General features: G+C 39.6%; 1 protein-coding gene across 2 annotated transcripts in view; it reads right to left on the bottom strand.

Moving 5' to 3' along the window:
• LOC127812294 (rhodanese-like/PpiC domain-containing protein 12, chloroplastic) overlaps positions 1-25499 on the bottom strand; it is a 46358-nt gene continuing 20859 nt past the window's right edge. The window contains exons 7-8 of one of the 2 annotated variants that reach the window (XM_052352709.1): positions 5286-5336; positions 1-423 (exon numbers count right to left, since the gene is read on the bottom strand). In XM_052352709.1, the coding sequence (XP_052208669.1) occupies positions 343-423; positions 5286-5336 (132 nt within the window). In that variant the 3' untranslated portion in view covers positions 1-342. The other variant, XM_052352718.1, reaches the window with a different exon arrangement.

The raw sequence follows: 25499 nt of genomic DNA, 5'->3' as shown, positions 1-25499 counted from the left end.
TTGTCCATCTCATTCAGCATTTTATGGACATTATGGCCCCAGGAGGCACTGGAACTTTAATAACAAACTGAAAGGATGTGGAAAACACAACACATTCTCGATTCAAAATGCCAGCCGCATCGCATAACCATGCTCAGTTAGAGCTCCCTAATGTTATGAGTTGAGAAATTTGTACAATAAAATGAAGTGCTTTCAGTTCCAAGCAATGGTTATTGCACCAACACTCAGCCTTGTTTCTAAAGAAATTGTTCGGGTATACGAGAGGACTGCTCGAGTCTGGGCGACCAAGTAGAAGTTTCTAACTTGGAGAAAAAAACCAGGACAAGAGAGTCAGAATCCTGCTCAGTAAGTTGGAATTGATGAGTCTACCTTTACAGCATAAGCGTGAATCCCCCCGGACACGTTGAATACTCTCTTAAACCCCTGAAAGTTACAAGTCAAGTCAGCAAAAACACAAGCTTGAGCCCGAAAAACTTGCGGCAACAACTTGCAAAACGGCAAGAAAAAAAGGAAGTAGTTTTCCATGGATGGATTTGCGGTATCTCCAAGACCAGGCCATAGACAAACAGAAAAAATCATAATGGATCAAGAATTAGTAATCCCATGGTTGATTGAACCGTTTACCCTTAGCAGCCACAGCCACCATATATTGAAGATTCTTAACTCACTACCATTTTCTACCCATGGAGCTATCTTACCTCTTAACCCATACTTCATCCCCCACCATTTACCAGAACTAGTTACATTACGCAACAAAAAGTTGACCTCTCCACTCAATGATCATAGTAACCTCTATGGCCGCCATCATCAATGACCACCTCCATTACGCTGGCCAATAAATTACCCTTGCTGCCAACCCAATGTATTACACATCGCAAGCCTAAAAATAAATGGAAAAATAATGATCCTCGCCTTGATTTATAGCAAAACCTTTGTTCCTTCTGCCTATTTATAGAACTACAATTGACTATTTTCGTATCACGCCCAAGAACACCAAATTAAAGAAACAAAAAGAAAAACCGAAAGGAATAAAACTAACTACATTAATCAGAAGTGAACTGCAGAGTAAATAGAAATCTGTGATCTACCATCCCCTTGAAGTAAAGTTCTGCAAATTTCTTTAGCCCAAACGGTTAAGCATTCCACCTGATTATCATCTGAATTTACCTATGCTTGTGTTGCAGGTAAGGAGGACAAAATTTAACATAGAGGGGCAATTCCAGTCCAACTTACACATATTTTCATAAAATTCTCCATTTTAACCAGCATTAAATTTCAATAATCTACATATGTTATGTGAATCTATTAACACACAGAATAAAATTAGAGATGCATATTTATTTGTAACTCACTAGGGTATTAGAATTTTCTAGTAATACTAGTCAACTTATTACCTGAACTAGGAGCACCAAAACTAAGAATCAAGGTCAGATGGTATTTTTCAGAAGAGTTCAGAGGTCAGCACAATTTGATCAAGAATATAACCACTGTCAGGCCTTTGTAGCATGTATCCCGTTTAAAGAATTTGCAATGTCCCATGTCATCATGTTCAAAATGAACAAATTACTTTGAGATGACTGTATTTTTACAAAAAAAATAGATAAAAGAACATTCACAGACAAGAAGGGAAAGAAGAATTAACAACTGCTATTGCTTTTTGTGTTTCCAATGATTATAAACTGGACGATATGCAGCATTTTCGTACAGGAACAATTTGTTGTCAGATCACAAAAATCATAGCAATTTATTATGAAACACTAGCAAATATCCCTTCTAAGCACGACACAACTTTCAAATTGCTTTAGTGTCCTGGGGATAACAGGCTAATGGCTCCCTAGAGCTTTATCAAATGGACCTTTTAGCACTTGAATGTCGACTCATTGCATCCTAGGATTGACGCCCTATATTAGAAGACCCAAGGATATATAGAGTGGCATTCCAGAAGACCCAAGGATATATAGAGTGGCATTAAATGAAGGATAGAGCCACAGAAAAAAGTCAGGGAGCCATAGCACAGATCAAATTCATAGGGAGCATTTTTCTAGCTTTTTTCACTCTGCTTGTGTTAGTGTAGGTGCTCTAGACCCAATCAGATTAGGCATGTAGTACATTAATACTTCCAATCATATTTATTATTAAATAAGGAGTTATTCAATTTCACAAGAAATCATTCTATTAGTTTCTTGTTGTTCTATTAATTTCTTGTTATTATTGTAAGGACTTGATAAAACTAGATAAAAGTCCATATGATGTATATTGTGATTAATCTATAAAGATGTGAAATGATGCATCATAGTTTCTAGACATCATTAAATGATCCAAGTCATAGCGATGTCAAGAATGGACATTGACAATTGCAGTAAGACTTATATATGCTATGTTTTTGCTATGTGATAGCAATGGGGTCTCACACCCATAGGTATGGGGATGCCTAAACAAGTACATAGGTGACCAATGTTGAAGAACATGTCGCTGGACATGACTCGCCATGTGAATCCATTTTAGTTATATGTTGATGGAATTCTCATACGAGATGGGTGCAACTAATCCTTGGACCTAAGGTTGTCACAGTCATCTCATAAGAAGATCGGTATGCTTTGACATCGTTTCGATGGGCCTAGACAAAGGCTGCACGTGGGCGATCGTTGAGCATATCGTGAGACTTATGGAGATGAGTGCATAACCAAAACTAAGATGAGACTTGTTTATCCCTTGATAGTGGATGATGTATCTAAGGCACCTTCGGTGGATATTAACTTTAAATCCATGGTCATGATGATAGAGATCAATCAGGAGTTATTGATTCACTTTTTATTAAGTGGGGATATCTAGATGACTGAAGAAAACTCATGTGATCGTAATCAAGTAACACATCGACAGATTTGAGATCACAAAAGATATATTGATGAGAGGATCGAATTACACAGTAACCATGCTCGTGAAAGATTGTTTACGGATTATAAATCCTTCTGAATAATTAAGTAGGCATGACGCCTTGCTAGAGGCCAATCTTGTCTTATGTGTTTGCACCGACACATTGCCAACATATTCAGAAGCATAATAAGTCATACGCAAAAGGTACGGTTCCTAACTTAAACTAGGAGAGCAGACGTATGGTTAAATGGGACACTTCGGCAAAAAGTTATGCCATCGTAGGTTCTCATGAAAAAAGAACAAATAGATGTAATGACGTCGATATAACGAAAGTCGTCATAAAAGAACAAGTTTCTTAAAATGGCAATTGATTAAATTAGAAAAAAGTTTTTAATTTAATAATTTTCTATTTGTTGGAGTGGCAAATAGGAAATAAAATATATTTGGGCTTTTGGGCTAAATAAAGTGTTTTGGCCAAATATTAAATTAAATACTATATTTGAGCTAAATTAGATTTGGACCAAATATTTTATTTAAACTTATAATTGGATTTGGGCCACTTAATTAATTACTAGTTGGACTAGGATAAATGAGTCGGCCCATATCCACTAGGGTTTTGGAAACCCTAAGAGGTCATACTCCTCTATAAATACCCCTTTATGGGTTGCCCAAATCAACGAATGGTTTTATGGTTTTTCAATGGTTAAAAAAATTGCCATTCACTCCCTTTCGTTTCCTTCCGCATCGATTCCAAACGAGGAGGTAGCACTCCCATTTCACTCTCATTGCCAACGGACGCGTGCCGCATATTACGAGTTAGAGGCTGAACGTTTGGATGACTCGAATCTGCAAACGACTCAGAAATCTAAAGGTTAGATTTAATTTTATGTGAATGATCTGATTTCAACGCTAATTCAATCGCCGAGATCGGGATAAGATTCAAAATTTTTGAACTACGTTGTTTGTCCCGTAGCGATCTTTTTTTACTTTCAGCTTGTGTATTTGATGCAGCTCAAATATTTTAAAAACACAAAAAAAGTCCCAAGTCCAAATTAGCATCAACCAAATGAAGCCCAACTTGTGGAAGCTTCTTGAGTTAGGTGTGTATTCCATTATTTAAGTACTGAGTGGGATTAGTGCTTCCATTATTTAAGTATTGAGTGGGTTTAGTGCTAATTGTGTGGTTGTCCTTAATTTAAGTATTGAGTGAGTGGTTGTACCCAATTTCCTAGTTTTTTTAAATGTGTGGTCTCTAACACATTTTGTAAGCTATAAATAACTCATTTGGTTGCACTTGTAAGGCATCCAATTTTGAATCAAATTACATTTGTATTCTTAGCACTTCTCTTTAAGAATTGTTCTTCTCTTTTCTCTTTGTAGAACGCAAGTTGGAGTGAAATCTAGCAAGCCACAGCGTCAATATTGCACTCTTTTATGTGGAGTGGCACATTGCAAAATGAAAGCCTTCAGCAGATTTGAACCGATGATTGAAGTCCTTTAGTGCAGCTTATTCAAAGTCTATTCCCTCACTTTTTGCAGTACTTTGATCACTAAGCCTCTTCTTATGCACCAACAAAGATCATTGATAATAAGGAGATGATCATAGACGAATGGTCGTATAATTAATGATGATATAGGTAAAAATGGCATGGTGTTGAAGGCAAAAGTATCTTGCAACAATACTCTCATAATACTCAGGAGGAAATCTACTATATTGCCTATTCTTGCCATAGAGAAAAAAAGATGCTAATGAGTAGGACCATACCATACATGACAACATGGCTGATGAAGAAATAATTTCGACAGAGGATATAGTAATCTTTAGTAGAGTAGCTTACATCATGTTTACAAACAAGTTTATTAAAAGGCAAAGGATGGGGATGCACAGAAGTGCAATTTGTTTAAATGACGCATCTTCTGAAGTTTCTAAATCCTCCAAAAATAACAAGTAAAAAGATTTTTAAAAAAATCCAGGCTGAAAAATGAAAAGAAAAGAGTGAGCAAATAGCAACAATTGGGTGGCTGAGGTAGGTTTTCACATAAAGACAAAAGACATGGATCAGAACTGATTATTGAAAAGGAGTAAAAAGCACAAAATGACAAATTCGGTGGCCGAAGGTATGTTCTACAGTTTTAAATTTTGTACTATATAGCAGCAAAATTTGTCAAGTCATTGCATGATTTCTAAGTAAAGCCATGCAGAAGAAGGTATCCATGTAGCTGAACATGTCAACGGGATTAAAAAATCCAAATTTTCTCAACATTATACATGTTTGGGGGTTACTTTATGTCAAATGTCAAGATATGGAGAAAACTTAAAAGGATTTTACTTCCAATGGCGTTTAGGCACTCCACCAGAATTCCACTTTTGAAATCTCAAGTAAAATGACAACAAACAGGAATGGTTTTACCTGTGTCTTCAACCACTTGGCAACTTGCAGTGACCGCATTCCATGATGACACTGGATTTATAGATATTCTTGTCAGTACCCTTGGAAAAGAATTTAAAAGAAAGAGATAATGATGACTACTAAGATTTAAAATCCTGATGTGAGGTGTACAGCATAGACACCATCATAGGCAATTAAGAAATGTGCAAAGGGAAACAATACTATCAAAATCACTACTGTTCACTTAACAGGAAAAAAAAACAAACAAACAAATCACTATTCGTCGTTTATAGAACATTCATATATTTTTTAGAAGGAAAACTCTGCCTTCAAGTAAAAAGTCCAACTAGATGCCCATGCTCCCATCTGGGGCACACTGGTCACCCATGACTATGTTTTTCCCATAATCTTCCTCAATGTCTTCTTCCAAGTATTCTACCACTACTCTAGTTTCTATTCGTGACTGTTGCTTGCTAAGGACATTATAACCATTGATAACATCACATTATGACAGATTTGACAATGAGTAGCTGAAACTTGTTTGGTAAATAAGTGAGCACAGATAAGAGGCATGGGTGAGAGCCGGTTAGATGGTGAAGAAAGGAATCTGAGGAAGACACATTAACAAGGATTATAACTGTATTTTTTATTTTATTTTTTATCGAATCAGTAAATATGTATAAATAATCAAATGTACAAACAATCACTGGGCATACCCAGGAACCATGGATGACATCCAAAAACTATAGGCCTATAGCTAGGCTATCAAAAAGGACCAAAACATGAGGATACATAGTAAATATTACTTTATATACAAAGGTTTTAATCCTATGAATGAGCCCCTCCACAGAAGGTTAAACATTATCAAAAATAAGGCAATTCCTAGCTACCCATATTTGATAGACCGAACAAGCAAGGGTGATTTTCTTAGCATTGCATATCCAAGAGGATCCTCTGGCGTCTTTCTTCAGCCATATGAGGGCACTAGGGATCAAAGTCGTGGCTTTGGAAATGCCAAACCATGTTCTTATATGCTCCCAGATTGTGGAACTGACCGGGCAACGGAAAAATAGATGGCCGACAAATTCCTCAACCCCATTACACAAGGGGTAGGTGCGGTCAATGTCCAAAAATAAGAGCTTGTCATGAGTTAGGGTGCCAGACCTAACACATAACCATAACATGAAGGCATGCTTAGGAACAAGGCAAGGATGCCAAACTGTCTTCGCCCAAACCTTGACATGCCCCTTCGGCCAAAAGAACTCATAGGCAGTATGAACATCAAAAGTAGGACCATTGCCCAGCTCTCAGGCAGGATCTTGGCAGCCTCCGCTGACTCTCAAGCCTCACACATGGCATCCCTAATAAGCATCATCCTTTTCATCAGAGAGGATTATAACTATATTTGGTTTTACCTTAAATGGATGTATGCTCATGGTATTGTATTTGAGAATGGATTGTTAGGTGCACGCCTAAAACGAGGATGTTATGATAAATCTATGGCTATAAACCACCCCCCCACACACACACACACGCACTAAAAAAAAAAAAAGACAATTAGAAACAAAATTGGAGTGTGCCTATTAAAGAAAAAGATGCATGGGATGCGATTAAGATAATTTTAACATGTAATGAAAGAAAAAGACTGGTGGGTGTATCTATGAGGCAAGTAGGTTAAGTGGGAAAGAAACCAAATTGTTGCAAAAGAGGTAAAGAAAGACCAAAAATAAACATCCTAGGAGACATGATATGAGATATATATGGCTGTAGGTAGAGATAATTGGAGAGTAAAAATTCATCTCGTTGACCCCACCTAATGGAACTAAGGCTAGTGACGAACTGATGATAATGATAAGAATAAGTGTTAAGTGATCATTCATAATTAATTTTATTCAACACACAAACATGATTTAATTTTGTTGACAAAATTTACATTTTTTTATCACTAGAAGAAAATATTTCTGCTTTCGTTTAAAAATCTAAACTATTAATGCATTTACCAATAAATTAATTTCCCTAATTTTAAAGCAATAGTAGTTGTTGAAGTGTATAAGTATATTGTAAGGGCATTATTGTAATTAGGGTACTTAGAATACTCTCTCACGACCCTAGGGGCAGTATTGTAATTGGGGATGGAACTAACCTTGTAAACCATTGGGGGTCTAACTACAAGGGTGAGGCAGTTAGTTAGGTGGGAATTCATTGGTTGTATAATAGCTAATTGTTGGGTTGTTAAAGTAGTTAGAAGATCTATTGAATTGGCTAAAGGTTCTCTATATAGGGACCTATGGTATTGTGGGAAGGATCATCAATTGAATATGTTGGAATTATTGTTGGAATTATGCTGATCTAATCTTGATCCTAGAATATTCTAGGATCAGTTTTTTATATAAATAATATGTAAATATAGAAAGTTAATTATAGTAGGATGCTGTCATTTATTTCCTTCCTTCTTTGCTAATAATCCTCTCCTTAAAAGAGGATGTTGTATACATTCATTAGTAAGAAATTAAGACATTTTCTGGTCTAATTTCTAAGTTGGTATCAGAGCAGTAATTTAGGGATTGAATCACAGCCGTTCACTATGAAACCCTAGACTGCCCATCAATCCCAGTCGTTGACCCAAGATCTGTTGGCCATTGTCGACCCAAGATCTGTTGGCCACCTCTGCCTCTCAATCGGTTGTCGCCCCTTTGCAGAAGTTGGAAGCCAAATATTGTCGCTGACTAAGGAAGACGAACTGCCCTCGGAGACAGCTGCTAGAACAACAGTCGTCGGCAACGAAGGCGCCGCAGACCTGCTTGCCGTTGTATCGGATTGTATTTCCGATCTCAGATCTACTTGCACCATCCCCAATCGCCATCCCCAAACACTGTCGACCGCATTCCCGGACAACAAATTGCTCGCGGTCTTTGTGCCGTGATTGCTATTCGCCATTAGTTGCTGGCTGCTATCTCCCAGCGTCACCACCTCCTAGCGTCACTGTAGCCATTTTTCTGATTGTTTTTTGTCAACTAGTTTCTTCTTCCTAAACCATGTCTGAAGTCACCTCAGGAACCACTGCACCCTCTGCTGCTATTGTCCCAACCAAACAACCAGCAACCCAGCCAACCCATTCTGTCCAAATCACCACTATCCGCTTAAATGGTAATAATTTTCTTCACTGGTCTCAATCAGTTCGAATGTATATTCGTGGGCAAGGGAAAATTGGCTATCTTACCGGAGACAAGAAGGAACCTGCAGCGGATGACCCATCTCATTCCATTTGGGATGCTGAAAACTCCATGGTAATGACATGGATGAAGATATCAGCTCCATGGATGAAGATATCAGCTCCAATTATATGTGTTATCCTACTACAAATGAATTGTGGGATAATGTAAATCAGATGTACTCTAACCTGGGAAACCAATCACAGGTTTTTAAATTGACTCTGAAATTGGGAAAGGTCCATCAAGGAGATGATTCAGTAACTAAGTACTTCCATTCTTTGAAGCGATTGTGGCAAGATCTTGATCTCTTCAACACATATGAGTGGAAATCTTCAAATGATTGCAACCACCACAAGAAACTCGTTGAAGACAGTCGTATTTACAAGTTCCTTGCTGGTCTTAATATCGAGTTCGATGAAGTGCGAGGACGGATCATTGGCCGGTCTCCCCTTCCGTCTATTGGTGATGTATTTGCCGAAGTTAGAAGAGAAGAAAGTCGAAGGAGTGTCATGCTAGGAAAAAAGACCACTGGTGAGACACTTGAAAATTTTGCTTTAATTGCTAATGCTAGCCTACAAGGCTGCAAATTACCAGCGTAAAAATGATGAGCGACCTCGGGTATGGTGTGACCATTGCAACAAGCCACGCCATACTCGTGAGACTTGTTGGAAAATTCATGGCAAACCGGCCAATTGGAAAAGCAGTAAGCAAGGAGACAAGAGCCACCGTGGGGTCCCTACTGCCAATGGGGTTGATATCCGTCCCTTCAACAAAGAGCAAATTGATCAACTTTTGCAGCTGTTAAAATCCAATTCCTCATCTGGTATTCCTAGTGTTTCCTTGGCACACAGGTAGAAAACCTAACGCCCTTTCTTGTCTTCATTTCTCTCCATGGGTTATAGATTCTGGAGCCTCCGATCATATGACTAGTTCTTCTCATTTCTTTAATACCTATACTCCTTGCTCCGGAAATGAAAAAATCAGAATCGCCGATGGTAGTTTTTCACCTATTGCAGGCAAAGGACTTATTAAACTGACTGAGAATATTAATCTCACTTCTGTCCTTCATGTTCCTAACTTAGCCTGCAATCTTTTGTCGGTTAGTAAACTGTGCAAAGATTCTAACTGTCGTGTTATTTTCTTTGACTCTCATTGTGAATTTCAGGACCAGAGTTTGGGGACGACGATTGGGCGTGCTAGGATGATTGAAGGTCTTTACTACTTTGGTGATATCTCTGTCGGTAATAAAAAAGCTCAAGACTTTAGTAGTACTAGTTCAATTCTTGTTCCAGACATAATAATGCTATGGCATCTTAGACTAGACCATCCTAGTTTTGCTTATTTGAAACGTTTATTTCCTAAATTGTTTAAAGGAATGGATTATTCACTTTTTCAATGTGACAGTTGCATCTTGGCAAAAAATCATCGTTCTACATATATACCAAAACCCTACCAAGCATCCAAACCTTTTTATATAATTCATAGTGATGTTTGGGGACCATCTAAAATTTCTACTTTCTCTGGCAAACGGTGGTATGTTATCTTTATTGATGATCACACACATTTGTGTTGGATTTATTTGATGCACAAAAAATCTGAAGTAGAATACTTATTCAAAAATTTTTACACTATGGTAGAAACTCAATTTCAAACCAAAATTAGTATTTTACACTCTGATAATGGCACTGAGTATTTTAATGAGCATTTGGGGGTTTTTTTAAAAGAAAAAGGTATTCACCATACATCTACTTGTCGGAATACTCCTCGACAGAATGGTATTGCTGAACGTAAAAATAGGCATTTACTCGAATTCGCACGTGCCATAATATTTTCTATGCATATTCCAAAATATTTATGGGGTGAAGCTGTTTTGACAGCATCCTATTTGATAAATCGGATGCCCACTAAAGTGCTAAAGTACAAAACACCTCTTGAGTGCCTGAAAGAAGTTTTTCCCAACACACGATTATATTCGGATCTTCCTATCAAAGTTACTGTGTATGTTCATATCTCTAATCAATTTCGTTCCAAACTTGATCCTAAGGCTGTCAAATGTGTTTTTTTGGGTTATGCCACACATAAAAAAGGTTATAAGTGTTATGATCCTCTCACAAACAAAATCCATATCAGTATGGATGTTTCGTTTTTTGAAAAACAACCCTATTTTACCCAAAATTCTCTTCAGGAGGAGACACATGAAATTGAAGAAAATTTTTGGGATGTTTCTGTCCCACTTCCAAATGCAATATGTCCCACTCCAGAACCACATGTTTCTGATAATGGTCACTTAGGAGATTCTGGTTCTTTGGTTCCAAGTAAAGGAGTTTCTCGTGCAAGAGGAGAAGTACTACAAACCGATTATCACGATCTAAATTCTGAGCTTCAGGTTTATACTAGGCAAAGATCTCATCAAAGGAACAAAGACCTGAATGTCAACTCTACACAAAACCAGTCTGAAAACCCGAGCAATGGCACTGTAAGAAATCCCATTTCAACGTCTAATTTACTCCCTTCAATTGTACCCAATAGTTCCCCAATTGATTCTTCAACTATTATCAATTATTCTCCTACTATTCCTGATCTTGATATTCCTATAGCAATTAGGAAAGGTGTCAGAAATTGCACTAAACATCCTATTGCTAAATATATCTCTTATCACAGACTATCAAAAACTCATAAAGCTTTCACATCTAGGATTCCACACTTGTTTGTTCCAAGGAATATACAGGAACCTTTGAATGATCCGAATTGGAATTTAGCAGTCATAGAGGAGATGAATGCTCTAAGGCAAAGTGGCACTTGGGAGATAGTTTACTTGCCCAAAGGTAAGAAAATAGTAGGGTGTAAATGGGTGTTTACGATAAAGTGTAAGGCTGATGGGAACATTGATAGGTACAAAGCCAAATTGGTGGCTAAAGGTTTCACCCAGACTTATGGGATTGATTATCAAGAGACCTTTGCTCCTGTTGCTAAAATAAACTCTATCAGAGTCCTATTGTCTCGTCGTAAATTCAGATTGGCCCCTACACCAACTTGATGTCAAAAATGTGTTTCTTAATGGTGATCTTGAAGAAGAGGTTTTCATGAGTTTGCCTCCAGGATTCGAAAAGAAATTTGGGAGTGACAAAGTATGTAGACTGAAGAAATCTCTGTACGGTCTCAAACAGTCACCGAGGGCATGGTCTGAACGCTTTGGAAAGACAGTTACCAGTTATGGTTTCCTTCAAATTCAGGCAGATCACACTATATTTTATAAGCACTCAAAAGATGATAAAGTTGCAATTTTGATTGTTTATGTTGATGACATTATTTTAACTGGTGATGATGAGACAGAGTTAGCAGCCCTCAAGATGAAACTTGCAAAGGAGCTCCAAATTAAGGACTTGGGCATTCTAAAATACTTTCTGGGAATGGAGTTTGCAAGATCCAAAGAAGGTATTTTCGTCAATCAGAGAAAATATGTACTTGATCTTCTTGGAGAAACAGATTTACTCGGTTGCAGGGTGCCAGAGACTCCCATTGAGCCTAATGTGAAATTACAGGCTGCCAAAGCTGAAGAAGTGAAGAACAGGGAACAATATCAGAGACTTGTGGGCAGGTTAATCTACTTGTCTCATACGCGTCCCGATATTGCTTTTGCAGTTAGTATGGCAAGCCAATTTATGCACTCACCAGGGCCAGAGCATTTCGAGGTGGTCTACAGAATCCTAAGATATCTTAAAGGGACACCTGGCAAAGGATTAATGTTCAAGAAACATGGCCACCTGCAAGTTGAGATCTGCACTGATGCTGATTGGGCAGGAAGTATTGACGATAGAAGATCTATTTCGGGCTACTGTTCTTTTGTTGGGGGAAACCTAGTCACTTGGCGAAGCAAAAAACAAAATGTGGTGGCTAAAAGTAGTGCAGAAGCAGAGTTTAGAGCTGTTGCCCATGGAATTTGTGAGGGAATGTGGATCAAACGAATACTTGAAGAGCTGAAGTTTTCTCATTCAGTACCTATAAGAGTCTATTGTGACAACAAGGCTGCCATCTCTATAGCTCATAATCTAGTATTGCATGACCGTACAAAACATATAGAAGTAGACAAACATTTCATCGAGGAGAAGATCGATGCTGGAATAATATGCATGCCATATCTTCCAACCACCGAACAAATTGCTGATGTTCTAACTAAGGGTCTACACAAGAAGCAGTTTGATAAACTTATTGGCAAGTTGGCTATGGAAGACATCTACAAACCAGCTTGAGGGGGAGTGCTGGAATTATGCTGATCTAATCTTGATCCTAGAATATTCTAGGATCAGTTTAAATAATATGTAAATATAGAAAGTTAATTATAGTAGGATGCTGTCATTTATTTCCTTCCTTCTTTGCTAATAATCCTCTCCTTAAAAGAGGATGTTGTATACATTCATTAGTATGAAATTAAGACATTTTCTGGTCTAATTTCTAAGTGAATACACGATCTTTTCTTCTTTCTTCTTGATTCTCTCTCTCTCTCTCTCTCTCTCTCTCTCGCGCGCGCGCGCGCGTTCTTACATTCGAAATTACCGAATTACAACCCTAATTCAAGGGCTTGACAATTGTGGTATTAGAGTCGGTTGACCCAAGGGTGGGAAAATTGCAACAACAACACCACGGTGAAAAAGGTGTCGAAAGCAGCAAGAAAGGCGTCGGAAGAAGCTAGTAACTGTTGCTCTGGTGCGGAAAGGGAAGAATAAGCAATCATGGGGCCTAGTGTGATTGAGGAAGGAGTCATGGGCGAGGGTATACGATTGAAGCAACTGGAGATCAGGTTAGAGGCCATGGAATTTGGAATGACCCATACTCAAGATACTATGTGCCAAACTCGGGAAGACTTAGCGGAATGGAAGGAAACCTTGCAAGTTGCGACGAAGAAGCAACAAGAAGCTATTGAACGGTGCCAAGAAACGATGGAGCAGCAAGGGCAGAGAATCAACAGTATGCTAAACATGTTATCCTCTCGGCCCCAATTTCGGTTGTCGCCAGAATTTTCGCCAAAGCAGGCCTCTAATCCGATTTTGCCGCATCAGGGCAATCATTTGGGAACACAATGAATTCTTGAAAAAGTGGATCAGCTTGCAGTCCAAGAAACCCAGGTGAGGAATCCACAACCATTCACTCGCACCCATACCCATATGCCAAGATTGGAGATTCAAATATTTGAGAGGAAGAAACCACAATGGTGGATAAGGAGATATGAGAGATTTTTCCAATTTTACCGGATTCTAGAGGATCAGAAGATCAACCTGGCAACATCCTATTTGAATGATGTGGCAGACTCTTGGTATCAAGGATGGGTTCAAGATGAAGGAATATAGGGGAATTGGATAGATTTTGTTGAATCATTATGGGACCATTTGGGGGAGAAAAGCATGGTGGATGTAGTAAAGGAGTTCAACAAATTGAAGCAAGGGACCATAGTGGAGTACCAAGCCCGGTTTGAGGAATTAAGGTCCCTGGTGTGCACTGTGCAACTAGGGCTCACTGAACAATACTTGGTATCCAGCTTCATTAACGGATTGAGGGAGGAATTGCGGCTCATGGTAAAGATGATGACGCCCACATCTATGAGGCAAGCTGCAAAAAAAACTAGGCTGCAAGAAATGACCTTAGAGGCCATTTTCAAGAAACATAAAGTCCCCTACAAGCCAAGTCTGTTGGCAGGACAATATGGGGGGTGGGAACTCGAGGCCCTTGCTTACATGGTCTAATCAACAAGCAACCAAGGCATTAACCAATAATAATGGCAGTAAGTCAAATTTGATGGAGCAAAGAAGACAATTAGGGCTATGTTTCAAGTGTGGAGACAAATATAGCCTTGATCATCAATGCAAAAGACAGCTGATGAATATGGAGGGGATTGGTGGGGAAAAGGAAGAAGAAGAAGTGCACTGAGAGGAAGGAGGGGAAATTTCCTTCCATGCATTGAAGGGAAGTCCTATGGGGCAGATTATCAAGGTGAGAGGCCAGGTGGGGAAACGGAAGTTAATGGTGCTTATTAACAGTGGAAGCACCCATAGCTTCTTTAGTGAAGCCACAGCTACGAACCTTAAATGTCCTTAGACAGCCATGACCCCCTTGTCAATAACTGTAGCTAATGGGAGTAGAATGTATAGCCACTATAAATGTGTGGGATTCAAATGGATCATGCAGGGGCAGGAATTTGTGGCAGATTTGCGGATTCTGGAATTGGGTGGCTGTGATGTTGTCCTTGGTGAAGATTGGATAAGGACTATGAGTCCTCTAACTTTTGACTTCAATAAGTTAGAAGTCACAGTGGTGATTGATGGGAAGAAGCTGACCTTAATGGGCAGCCTTGAGCAGGGAGAATGTAAGCTAATCAAAGGGAAAAAGCTGCAGAAGATGATGCTGAAGAAGGGGGGACAGATAGCACAACTCTATTCCATACAAGCTGTGGAACTGGAAGGTGACAAAAAGTCCAAAGAGGTGCCTCAGCCTACAGCTGCCTGCACTGATTCTCAACTCGCAAAGAAGGTACACTTTTCAGATTACTTGCATTCGCTTTTGGTAGAGTTTAAGGATCTATTTGTGGAACCAAGTTCTTTGCAACCCCATCTTAAACCAAACTCAGCTCCTGTCAACATTAGAGCCTATAGGTATCCTTCAATCCAAAAACGGAGATTGAGAAGCAAGTTAAAACAGTGCTAGACTCATCTATCATCCAGCCCAGCCAAAGCCCCATGCATCTTCAATCCTCCTTGTCAAAAATAAGGATAGAACATGGAGGTTTTGCATAGACTATCGACAGCTTCACTCCAATACTATCAAAAATAAGTTTCCTATACCCTTGATTGATGGCCTATTGGACCAGTTATTTGGTGCAAAAATCTTCTCTAAGCTGGACCTTTGGTCTGGATACCATCAAATTCATATGGCACCATTTGATATTCCTAAAATAGCTTTTGGAACCCACCAAGGGTCATACGAATTCACTATTATGTCTTTTGGATTGACTAATGCACCTGCCACTTTTCAAGCCTTGATGAACCAGATTTTCCTACCCTATTTGAGGAAGTTCATCCTCATTTATAGCACCACTTTTGAACATCACCTAACACACCTCCGCACTACATTTGAGATCCTTAAGTCTCACCAATTGTATGTCAAGCTCTCAAAATGTACCTTTGCTGCAACGGAGGTGGAGTATTTGGGTCACATTATTTGTGGTGATGGGGTGAGGACAGATCCAAAGAAAGTTGAAGCAATGATGGAGTGGCCTAGGCCTAAAATAGTGAAGGAATTAAGGCGTTTATTGGGCTGACCGATTACTACCGGAAATTTGTTCAACATTATGGCTTGATCAACAAGCCCCTTACTGAGTTACTTAGGAAAGAGGGATTTCAGTGGAACCCTAGGGTAGAGGCAGCTTTGTTAGCCCTCAAGAAATCGATGTCTATGGACCCGGTATTAGCCTTACCAGATTTTTCTAAGCTTCTTACGATGAAGACAGATACATGTGAGACCAGTATTGGAGTTGGTCTGGTGCAGGAGAGACGGCCATTAGCATTTATAAGTCAAGCCTTGTCTCAAAAACACTTGGGACTAAGTGTTTATGACAAGGAATTGTTGGCAGTGCTAGGGGCAGTTGATAAGTGGAGTCATTACTTGGAGAGTAGCCCATTTGTGATCTGAATGGACCATGAAAGCTTGCATTTTTTATCCCAACAGTGACTGCATACACAATTACAGCAAAAGGGTGTCTCCAAACTCATGGGGTTGGACTACACCATTCAGTACCAGAGGGGTAAGGAGAACATGGTGGCTGATGCTCTATCACAACGAGATGAAAATGTAGCCTGCCAAACTATTACAGCTGTAGTGCCTGAGTGGATGAAAGAGTTGGAAGCTAGCTATGGGCAGTCTGAGTGGCTTAAGGATATTTTGGCAAAGCTGATAGTGCAACCTACTTCAGTTGCTGGTTATACATTGTCTAATGGGCTGGTCAGGTACAAGGGCAGATTGGTGGTGGGGAATGACACCCCCCTAAAAGAGAAAATTCTTAAGGCCCTTCATTGCTCTCCATTGGGTGGCCATTCAGGAAAACGTGCCACTTATCATTGTGGAAGTGTTAAATACTTGAGGCAGTTTAAGTTGTTTCAGTTGTTAGTTATATAGCTGTTTTAGTGTTCCTCCTCTTTAGTTATGCTGTATGCTTTCTGTGTATGTTGAGCTACTTGTATAAATAGCTCAATTGTTTATTTTAAGAGGTAGAAGTTTTCATTCTTGTGATCTGCAATTACAAGATACATTTGTTTTTCTCTCTCGATTCTTTCTTGTTCATTTCTGCCCTATCTTGAGTTCTCACATGGTATCAGAGCCATACTAATGGTTTCCGATCAAATTGTTGGCCCCGCCTCTTCTTCTTCTCCTCCTCATCAGTCCAATTCGAGTCTTTCGCTTACTTCGCAATCTGATTTTTCCGCAGTTACGAAGGCTTAAAGCTATATTCGTCTAAAACTAGACACAAGGAATTACATCTTCTAGAAGGCACAAATTATCGCCATTGTTCACGCCTTCGATCTTGTTTCGTTTTTGAACAAGATAACTCATCTGAATAATGTGACTGCTCCTGACGGTGAGACTATAGTGAATCCGAAGTACATGAATTGGCTCCATTCCGATCAACTCTTGCTCAGCTGGTTGTTCTCTACAATCAGTGAAGAGGTGCTTGCTCAGGTGATACACTTAGAATCATTGGCTGAAGTATGAATTTTGTTGGAAAATTTATATGCTAGGCAGACACTAGCAAAATCTTTTCAACTTAAACAGCAATTACGTTCTATTAAGAAAGATAGCATGTCTATTAATGACTATGTTTTGAATATCAAAACCATAGGTCATGCACTTGCAGCCATAAGAGAACCTGTTAATGACAATGAATTACTGCTAGCCATTCTAAAAGGTTTAGACCAGGATTATGAGACTATTGTGAATCTCATAACCTATCAAATGGACGATATAAACTTAGAGAAGGTCCAATATCTTCTACTGATGCACAAACAACGATTGTCTGCTAAGAATTAGCCACTAACGACACTTTATTTTGATGGTGTTGCTACACCTTTGAGTGCGAATGTGGCATCATACTATACTGCTTAGAGCACTGGAGGATCTAGTAATAATAGAGGAGGATTTGTTAATCGAGGAGGTGGTACTGGATTTAGAGGCGACAGAGGTCGTGGCAAAAATTCCAATAGACGTATCTACTGTCAACTGTGTGGCAAGGCTAGTCACTTTGCAGATCGGTGCTACTACCGATTTGATAAGAATTTTCAAAGAGTGTCTAGTTATAATAATAGCAGATCACAAGGAGGTAACGGGAGTGTTCCTCAATTGGATGCTCATGTATATGGTCATCAATTGGATGTTCATGCTTATGCGGCCTCCTTTAGTGACTCTAACGGAGCTTTCATGCCTGACTATGGTTCAACCCAGGGTTCTCACTATGGTAACCCTTCTAAATCTAATTTGCAGCCTTCTGACCAATTTACTTCTCCATCTGCTCTTCCAGATCAGTCCTGGTTCGTGGATTCAAGTGCCACGAATCACATTACCTCGAATCTGAACAATCTGTCAGTTCACTCTCCATATTATGGTGGGGATAAAGTTTCCATGGGCAATGGTAAGCAATTACCTATAACACATGTCAGCACAGGTTCTTTACAGACTTTACCTCACTCAAATTCTGTTTTGTGTTCCAAACATTTTTCATGTTCCAAGTATGAAGAAAAATTTACTTAGTGTGTCTCAGCTTACTCCAGAACAAAATGTGATAGCTGAATTTCACGCTAATGTTTGTTTTATCAAGGACAAAATTACCGAATGGGTGCTGCTCAAGGGACACCTTAAGGATGGGCTATATCGGCTGGAACCAGCTTCTAATCTGTTGTTAACAGCAAGTTAGCCCATTCTCTTGCATGCCTTTCAGTTCCTTCAGTGTCTTCCTTTCCTTTTTGTACTAGTGATAATAATTGTAATAGTCAACAGTGTAACAAACAGTGCTTATTTGGTCATGAGATGTCTAAGTCTGTAACTGTGGCTCAGATTACACCCAGAACAGTTGTATGTAAACAGTGGCATCATCGCTTAGGTCATCCCTCTCTACATGTGTTACGTTTGGTGCTAAATAAAATTGGATTACCATGTTCTATTACTGATTTGTCTTTTTGTGATTCTTGTAAAGTTGGAAAACTAAGTCAACTTTCGTTTTCAAGGCATGATATCACTGTTAAAGCACCACTTGAACTGGTCTATTCTGATCTTTGGCGACCTGCCCCTGTATTGTCCACAGAGGATTTTCGGTATTATGTTATTTTCGTGGATGCCTATACCCATTATACATGGTTCTATCCTCTTAGACTAAAATCTGATGCTTTGTCAGCATTCATGATATTCCACAAACTTGCTGAAATTCAATATAAAACCAAGATTTGTGCATTGCAAACCGATCATGGGGGGGAGTTTAAGTCTTTTGTTCCTTATCTTCAATCTCATGGAATTCAATCTAGATTTACTTGTCCTCACATTCATCAACAAAATGGTGTGGTAGAAAGGAAGCACCGACATATTGCTGAAATGGGCCTTACCATGTTGTCTCATGCTTATCTACCCTTAAAATTCTGGGTTGAATCTTTTCAGACAACTGTGTATCTTATAAGTTTGCTTCCCTCTTCATCCATATAGTTTAAAGTTCCTTTTGAAAGATTATACAATCGCACCCCTAACTACAGCTTGTTGCAGCCATTTGGCTGCACTTACTTTGCTCTTTTACGGCCCTATAACAAACAAAAATTCAATTTTCATTCTACCAAATGTGTCTTTTCTGGTTACAGTCAAAACCAATTTGGGTATAGGTGTCTCCATTCTTCCGGCAAAATTTATGTCTCTCGTCATATTGACTTTAATCCCTCTGAATTCCCTTTTCTTCAGTTGTTTTCTGCTTCCTCTTCTTCGTCCTCACAGTCAAGTTCGCAAAGTCATTCCACTGCCTTTCTTCATCCTATTGTCCCTTCTTCTTCATCTTCTTTGTTTTGTCCTAGAGCAGCTCAGTCCATGTCCTCAGGATTCTTGGATCCTCCTTCCGTGCCATCTTCTGGCACATCTTTATCAGACTTAACCCTTGCCTCCAACGTGCCTTTGCCTATTGTTCAGCCTGTTGCTCCTATTGCTTCTAAGCCCAAACCTGTTAAGCCTATCCCAACACCCTCTGTTCACCCTACGCTCACCAAACTTCGAGCCAAGTCTCTTGCCATGTCTCCTCCACACGCCATAGTGAGTTCTCTTGAACCTAGTTCAGTGAGTGAAGCTCTTTTAGATTCACGATGGGTTAAGGCTAAGGCTATGGAGGATGAGTATAGGGCCTTGGAGAGAAATCATACATGGGTGTTGATACCTTTTTCCAGTGACATGAATCTAATTGGGAATAAATGGATTTTTCGGATTAAGTATAACTCCGATGGGTCCATCCTTAAGTATAAGGCTTGGTTAGTGGCAAAGGGGTTTCTTCAAAACCCGGGTGTTGATTATGCTGACACGTTCAGCCCTGTGGTCAAGGCTCCCACTATTCGCGTCTTGTTTTCATTGGTTGTTCAGTTTGGTTGGGAAATACAGCAAGTAGATGTGAATAATGCGTTTCTCAATGGTGATTTGAGTGAGATAATGTATATGGTCCAGCCTGAGGGGTTTGTGAGTTCTCAATTTCCTCAGCATGTTTGTCAGCTCAGGAAATCTCTTTATGGTCTAAAGCAGGCTCCTCGAGCCTGGTATACTAAGCTGAAAACAACACTTCAGTGTTGGGGCTTTGTTCGATCAGTGTCTAATGCCTCGTTGTTCATCAAACGGGCTACTAACCATGTGTTGTTTGTATTGGTTTATGTTGATGACATTTTGATTACTGGCTCCAGTTTAGCCACTTTGCATGCTTGTATAGCAGATCTTGGTCGTAACTTTGCACCAAAGACCCCAGGAGCAGTGAATTATTTTTTGGATTTTGAAGCATATAGAGATCACACTGGTCTCTATCTTAATTAGTCCAAATACATTCATGATTTGTTGTTAAAGCGTCAATGTAGGACTGTAAGCCCTGTAGTTCTCCTATGGCTACTGGAACTTCTTTGACTGATGATGGAGAACTGCTTTCTCAGCCTAGTTTGTATCGCACACTAATTGGCTCACTACAATATCTCACCTACACTTGCCCTGATATTTCTTACACTGTGAATAAGTTGAGTCAGTTTATGGCAGCTCCCAAGATGCAACACTGGCTAGCATGTAAGAGGTTGTTGAGGTATATTAAGGGCACGGTTGGTCTGGGCTTAGTGTTCACTTCCTCACCTAAAGATCTCTCTACACTAATGCAGACCACGCTGGTTGCCAGGTTACTTGATGCGGTCACCAATCAAGACCCGACCCAAAGCCGACCCGACCACGCCGGAACAATATTTTAATACTTCTTAAGTTTTAGAATTCTACTTGGTTTAGGATCCTACTTTATGTTATTTTAATACTTCTTAAGTTTTTAGAATTCTACTTGATTTAGAATTCAATTTCATGTTTCTACTTGATTTAGGATTCTACTTCATGTTGGATTAGGATTTATTTCTATTAGGATTCTAGTTGGATTTTGTTTTCCAAATATTAGATGGATTTGGATTAGCCAAATACTATAAATATGCCTAGGATCTAGAGTTTGTAATCAAGTTTTTCTTAATCAAATTTCAGCAACCTATTTGAGTTTTCTTAGCAAAACAGTCTTGTTTTTGCGTCTTCTTGAAATCCAAGCTTCGGCCATTGAAGTTTGCTTTTTCAAGATTTTATTTTGGTGTGTTTTCTTCACACTCGCGCTACACGCTGCGTCAGGTGGTATCAGAGCGGTTAATCAACCAATCAGATGGCCAATTTTGAAGGTAACGGTAGCAACCAGCCTCGTGACGATGATCAAGGGTTGTCCGCAGTTTGGAGAGCAATCGAAGAACAGCGGGAAGTAACTCGTACTATCCAGCAACAATTGGGGCAACATAACAACCAATTGGGCACCTTACTACGAGTTGATGATGGCAGGAACCTGAATAATGGGGTGAATCAAGCCGAAGCGGGAAGACCACCCATTAATCATGTCCTTATTAATCCTAGAAAACCAGTGATTGAAGATAGCGATGAAGAGGATGATTTTGGTCGAGCAATAGCTAACCCTGGTAGTAGAGGGGTTAGGAGGAATGCGCATCAGCACAACCACTGGGGTAACGATGAGTATAAACTAAAAGTTGATATTCCCACCTTTAGTGGAGATCTTGATATTGAGGGGTTCCTGGATTGGATCACTGAGGTTGACTGTTTTTTCGAATACATGGAGATCCCAGATGAACGACAAGTAAAGTTAGTGGCTTACAGATTAAAGGGCAGTGCATCTGTTTGGTGGGAGCGATTAAGAGAAACGAGATTGAGGGAAGGCTGACAGCTAGTTCAGACATGGAGACGAATGAAGCAACTGTTAAGAGGTAGGTTTTTGCCCCCTGACTATGAACAATATATGTTTGAAGCTTATCAAAGATGTACACAGGGAATAAAGAGTGTGAATGAATATACCTCTGAGTTTTTACGATTAGCGGAGAGAAACCAATTGTCAGAAAGTGACAATCAACAAGCAGCTCGTTACTTGAATGGATTGAAACTTGCTATTCGTGAAAAAAATTGGGGTTCAAATGGTTCTGAGTGTGCAAGAAGCAAGGAACTTAGCTTTAAAGGCTGAGTTAATGTTGAGTGAGAGATCTCGTAATGACAACTATCGTCGGTATAGTGGGAATGAAAATAAACAACCAGCTTTTGATAAAGGCAAGTCGGTTCAAGGAGCGCAACCCCTCAATCCACCCCATACAGTCAACCCTAATAAGGCTACAATGGGGGGAAACATTCGAGGTACTATTTCTAATCTTCCAAAATCCCCTAATCCTTATGCAAAGCTATTCTTTTAAAATGTTTCAAGTGCAATGAGGTTGGGCATCGATCTAGTGATTGTCCAAGGAGGAAAACAGTTAACATTGTAGAAAAGGAAGAGGAAGATGTTGCTGAAGAGGAAGTATATTACGGGCCTGATGGGGAGGATGACGAAGAAGATTATGGACATGGGCAATATACTTGTGTAGTGAGGAAGTTAATGCTATCTCAAAAGAATGAAGATACTACTCAACGGCATAAGCTTTTTCGCACGAGGTGTACGGTGAAAGGAAAAATCTTTGAGTTGATTATTGATAGTGGAAGCCAGGAGAACATCATAGCAAGAGACGTGGTGGCAAAGATGCAGTTAACTCCTGAAAAACATCCAAACCCTTACATGATTGGATGGATCAAAGAAGTTGGTGGCATACATGTGGATGAACGTTGCAGGGTGCCTTTCTCTATTGGTAAGTACTCCGACGAAGTCTATTGTGATATTGTTGATATGGATGCTTGCCATATTTTATTTGGGAGGCCTTGGCAATTTGATGTGGATGCTAAGCACTCGGGTAGGAAGAACACATATCAGCTTGAGAAAAAAGGTGTGCGTTATACTTTGTTACCCATAGTGGAAAAGAATCAAACCAAAGCTTCTAAAGTGGATGGGCGAAATTTTCTTACCATTACACATAAACACACTGAGTTTGTGAGGGAGTGTAAGGATACTCGAGAGGTTTACTTATTGGTTATCAAGGGAGAGAGTGTGAGTGAGCTACTAAAGGTGAATCAAATTCCAGTGGAGGTGCAGGGATTGTTGGAGGAATTTCATGATGTGGTTCCTGAGGAGTTGCCTAATGAGCTACCTCCTATGAGAGATCTTCAACACCACATTGACTTGGTTCCTGGTGCTAGCTTGCCTAACCTACCACATTACAGGATGAGTCCTAGGGAGAATGAGATTTTGGGTGAGCAGGTAGAGGAATTGTTGAGAAAATGGCACATTCAGACTAGCATGAGTCCATGTGCAGTGCCAGCATTATTGACACCAAAGAAAGATGGAAGTTGGAGGATGTGTGTTGACAGTAGAGCCATCAACAAAATTACTATTGGGTACAAATTTCCAATTCCTAGGCTTGACGACATGCTTGATCAACTTGATGGGACTGTGATTTTTACCAAAATTGATCTTAGAAGTGGTTATCATCAAATCAGAATTCGACCTGGAGGTGAGTGGAAGACAGCTTTCAAGACGAGAGATGGGTTGTTTGAGTGGTTAGTCATGCCCTTTGGACTAACCAATGCACCAGGCACTTTCATGAGACTAATGAACCAAGTATTACGCCCTTTCATTGGTAAATTCGTTGTGGTGTATTTTGATGATATTTTAATATACAGTAAGTCTATTAATGAGCATGAGGGGCATATTCGAGAGGTGTTGAGTGTGTTGAGGGAAAACAAACTTTATGCTAATTTGAAGAAGTGTACTTTTATGAGTGAGAGCTTGTTGTTCTTGGGTTTTGTTATAAGTAAAGAGGGCGTAAAGGTAGATGAGGAAAAAGTGCGAGCTATTAGAGAGTGGCCAACTCCTAAAAATGTCAGTGATGTGCGAAGTTTCCATGGGTTAGCAACTTTCTATAAGCGGTTTATCAAACACTTTAGTAGTATTGTGGTTCCAATTACTGAGTGTTTAAAGAAAGGAAAGTTCCATTGGGGTGAAGAACAAGAGCAAAGTTTCACCTTGATAAAAGATAAATTATGTACCGCTCCTGTCTTAGCTTTGCCAAGCTTTGACAAATTGTTTGAGGTTGAGTGTGATGCGAGTGGAGTGGGTATAGGTGCTGTGTTATCCCAAGAGAAGAGACCAATTGCATTTTTTAGTGAGAAGTTGTGTGAAGCCAGAAGAAAGTGGTCTACTTATGATAAGGAGTTTTATGCAGTAGTGAGGGCTCTTAAGATATGGGAACATTACTTGATTGCCAAAGAATTTGTTCTTTACACGGATCACCAAGCTCTTAAGTACTTGAGTAGTCAAAGGCAATTGAGGAGTGATATGCATGCTAGATGGTCTGCTTTTATTGATAAATTTCCATATAAAATTGTACATAAGTCGGGACAGCATAATCGAGTGGCAGATGCTTTGAGTAGGCGTGTGGATTTGATCAAGACCCTTAGTGTTGAGATTGTTGGGTTTGAGTGCTTGAAAAAATTATATGCGACAGACGAGGATTTCAAACATATGTGGGAACAATGCATGTCTCAGCAACCATCAGGAGATTTCTATGTGCATGATGGGTTTCTCATGAAGGGAAACCAGTTGTGCATCCCTTGCACATCTCTTCGTGAGAAAATTATTCAAGATTTGCATGGTGGTGGCTTAGCAGGGCATCTTGGCAGAGACAAGACTATTGAAGCTGTTATGGGAAGGTATTATTGGCCAAGAGCAAGGAGAGATGTTTCTATTATTGTGGCGAGGTGTTATATATGTCAAACAGCTAAGGGGCACTCTTCTAACGCCGGTCTCTACATGCCATTGCCTGTTCCCAATGCTATTTGGGAAGATTTGTCTATGGACTTCGTGTTGGGTCTACCGCGAACCCAACGAGGTATGGATTGACAGGTTTTCCAAGATGACGCACTTTCTCCCATGCAAGAAGACGGCAGATGCAATAGCTACAGCCAAACTGTTTTTCAAGGAGATTGTTAGACTACATGGAGTCCCTAAAACTATTACTTCGGATCGTGATACAAGGTTTTTGAGTCACTTCTGGATTACCTTGTGGAGAATGTTCGATTCATCTTTGAATTTCAGTAGTACAGCACATCCCCAGACTGATGGACAGACAAAGGTGGTGAATCGTACCTTAGGAAATCTGATTCGCAGTGTTTGCAAAGACAAGCCAAGACAATGGGACCTAGTCATAGCTCAAGCGGAATTTGCCTACAACAACGCCATGCATAGCTCAACAGGAAGATCACCATTCTCTATCGTATACATAAAAGTTCCTAATCATGCATTGGATTTGGTAAAATTACCAAAGGTATC

This window comes from Diospyros lotus, chromosome 1, assembly GCF_014633365.1.
Source record: "Diospyros lotus cultivar Yz01 chromosome 1, ASM1463336v1, whole genome shotgun sequence".
Classification (NCBI taxonomy): domain Eukaryota; kingdom Viridiplantae; phylum Streptophyta; class Magnoliopsida; order Ericales; family Ebenaceae; genus Diospyros; species Diospyros lotus.
The sequence above is the reverse complement of the archived record's forward strand: the minus strand, read 5'-3'. Positions and strand labels throughout refer to the sequence as shown.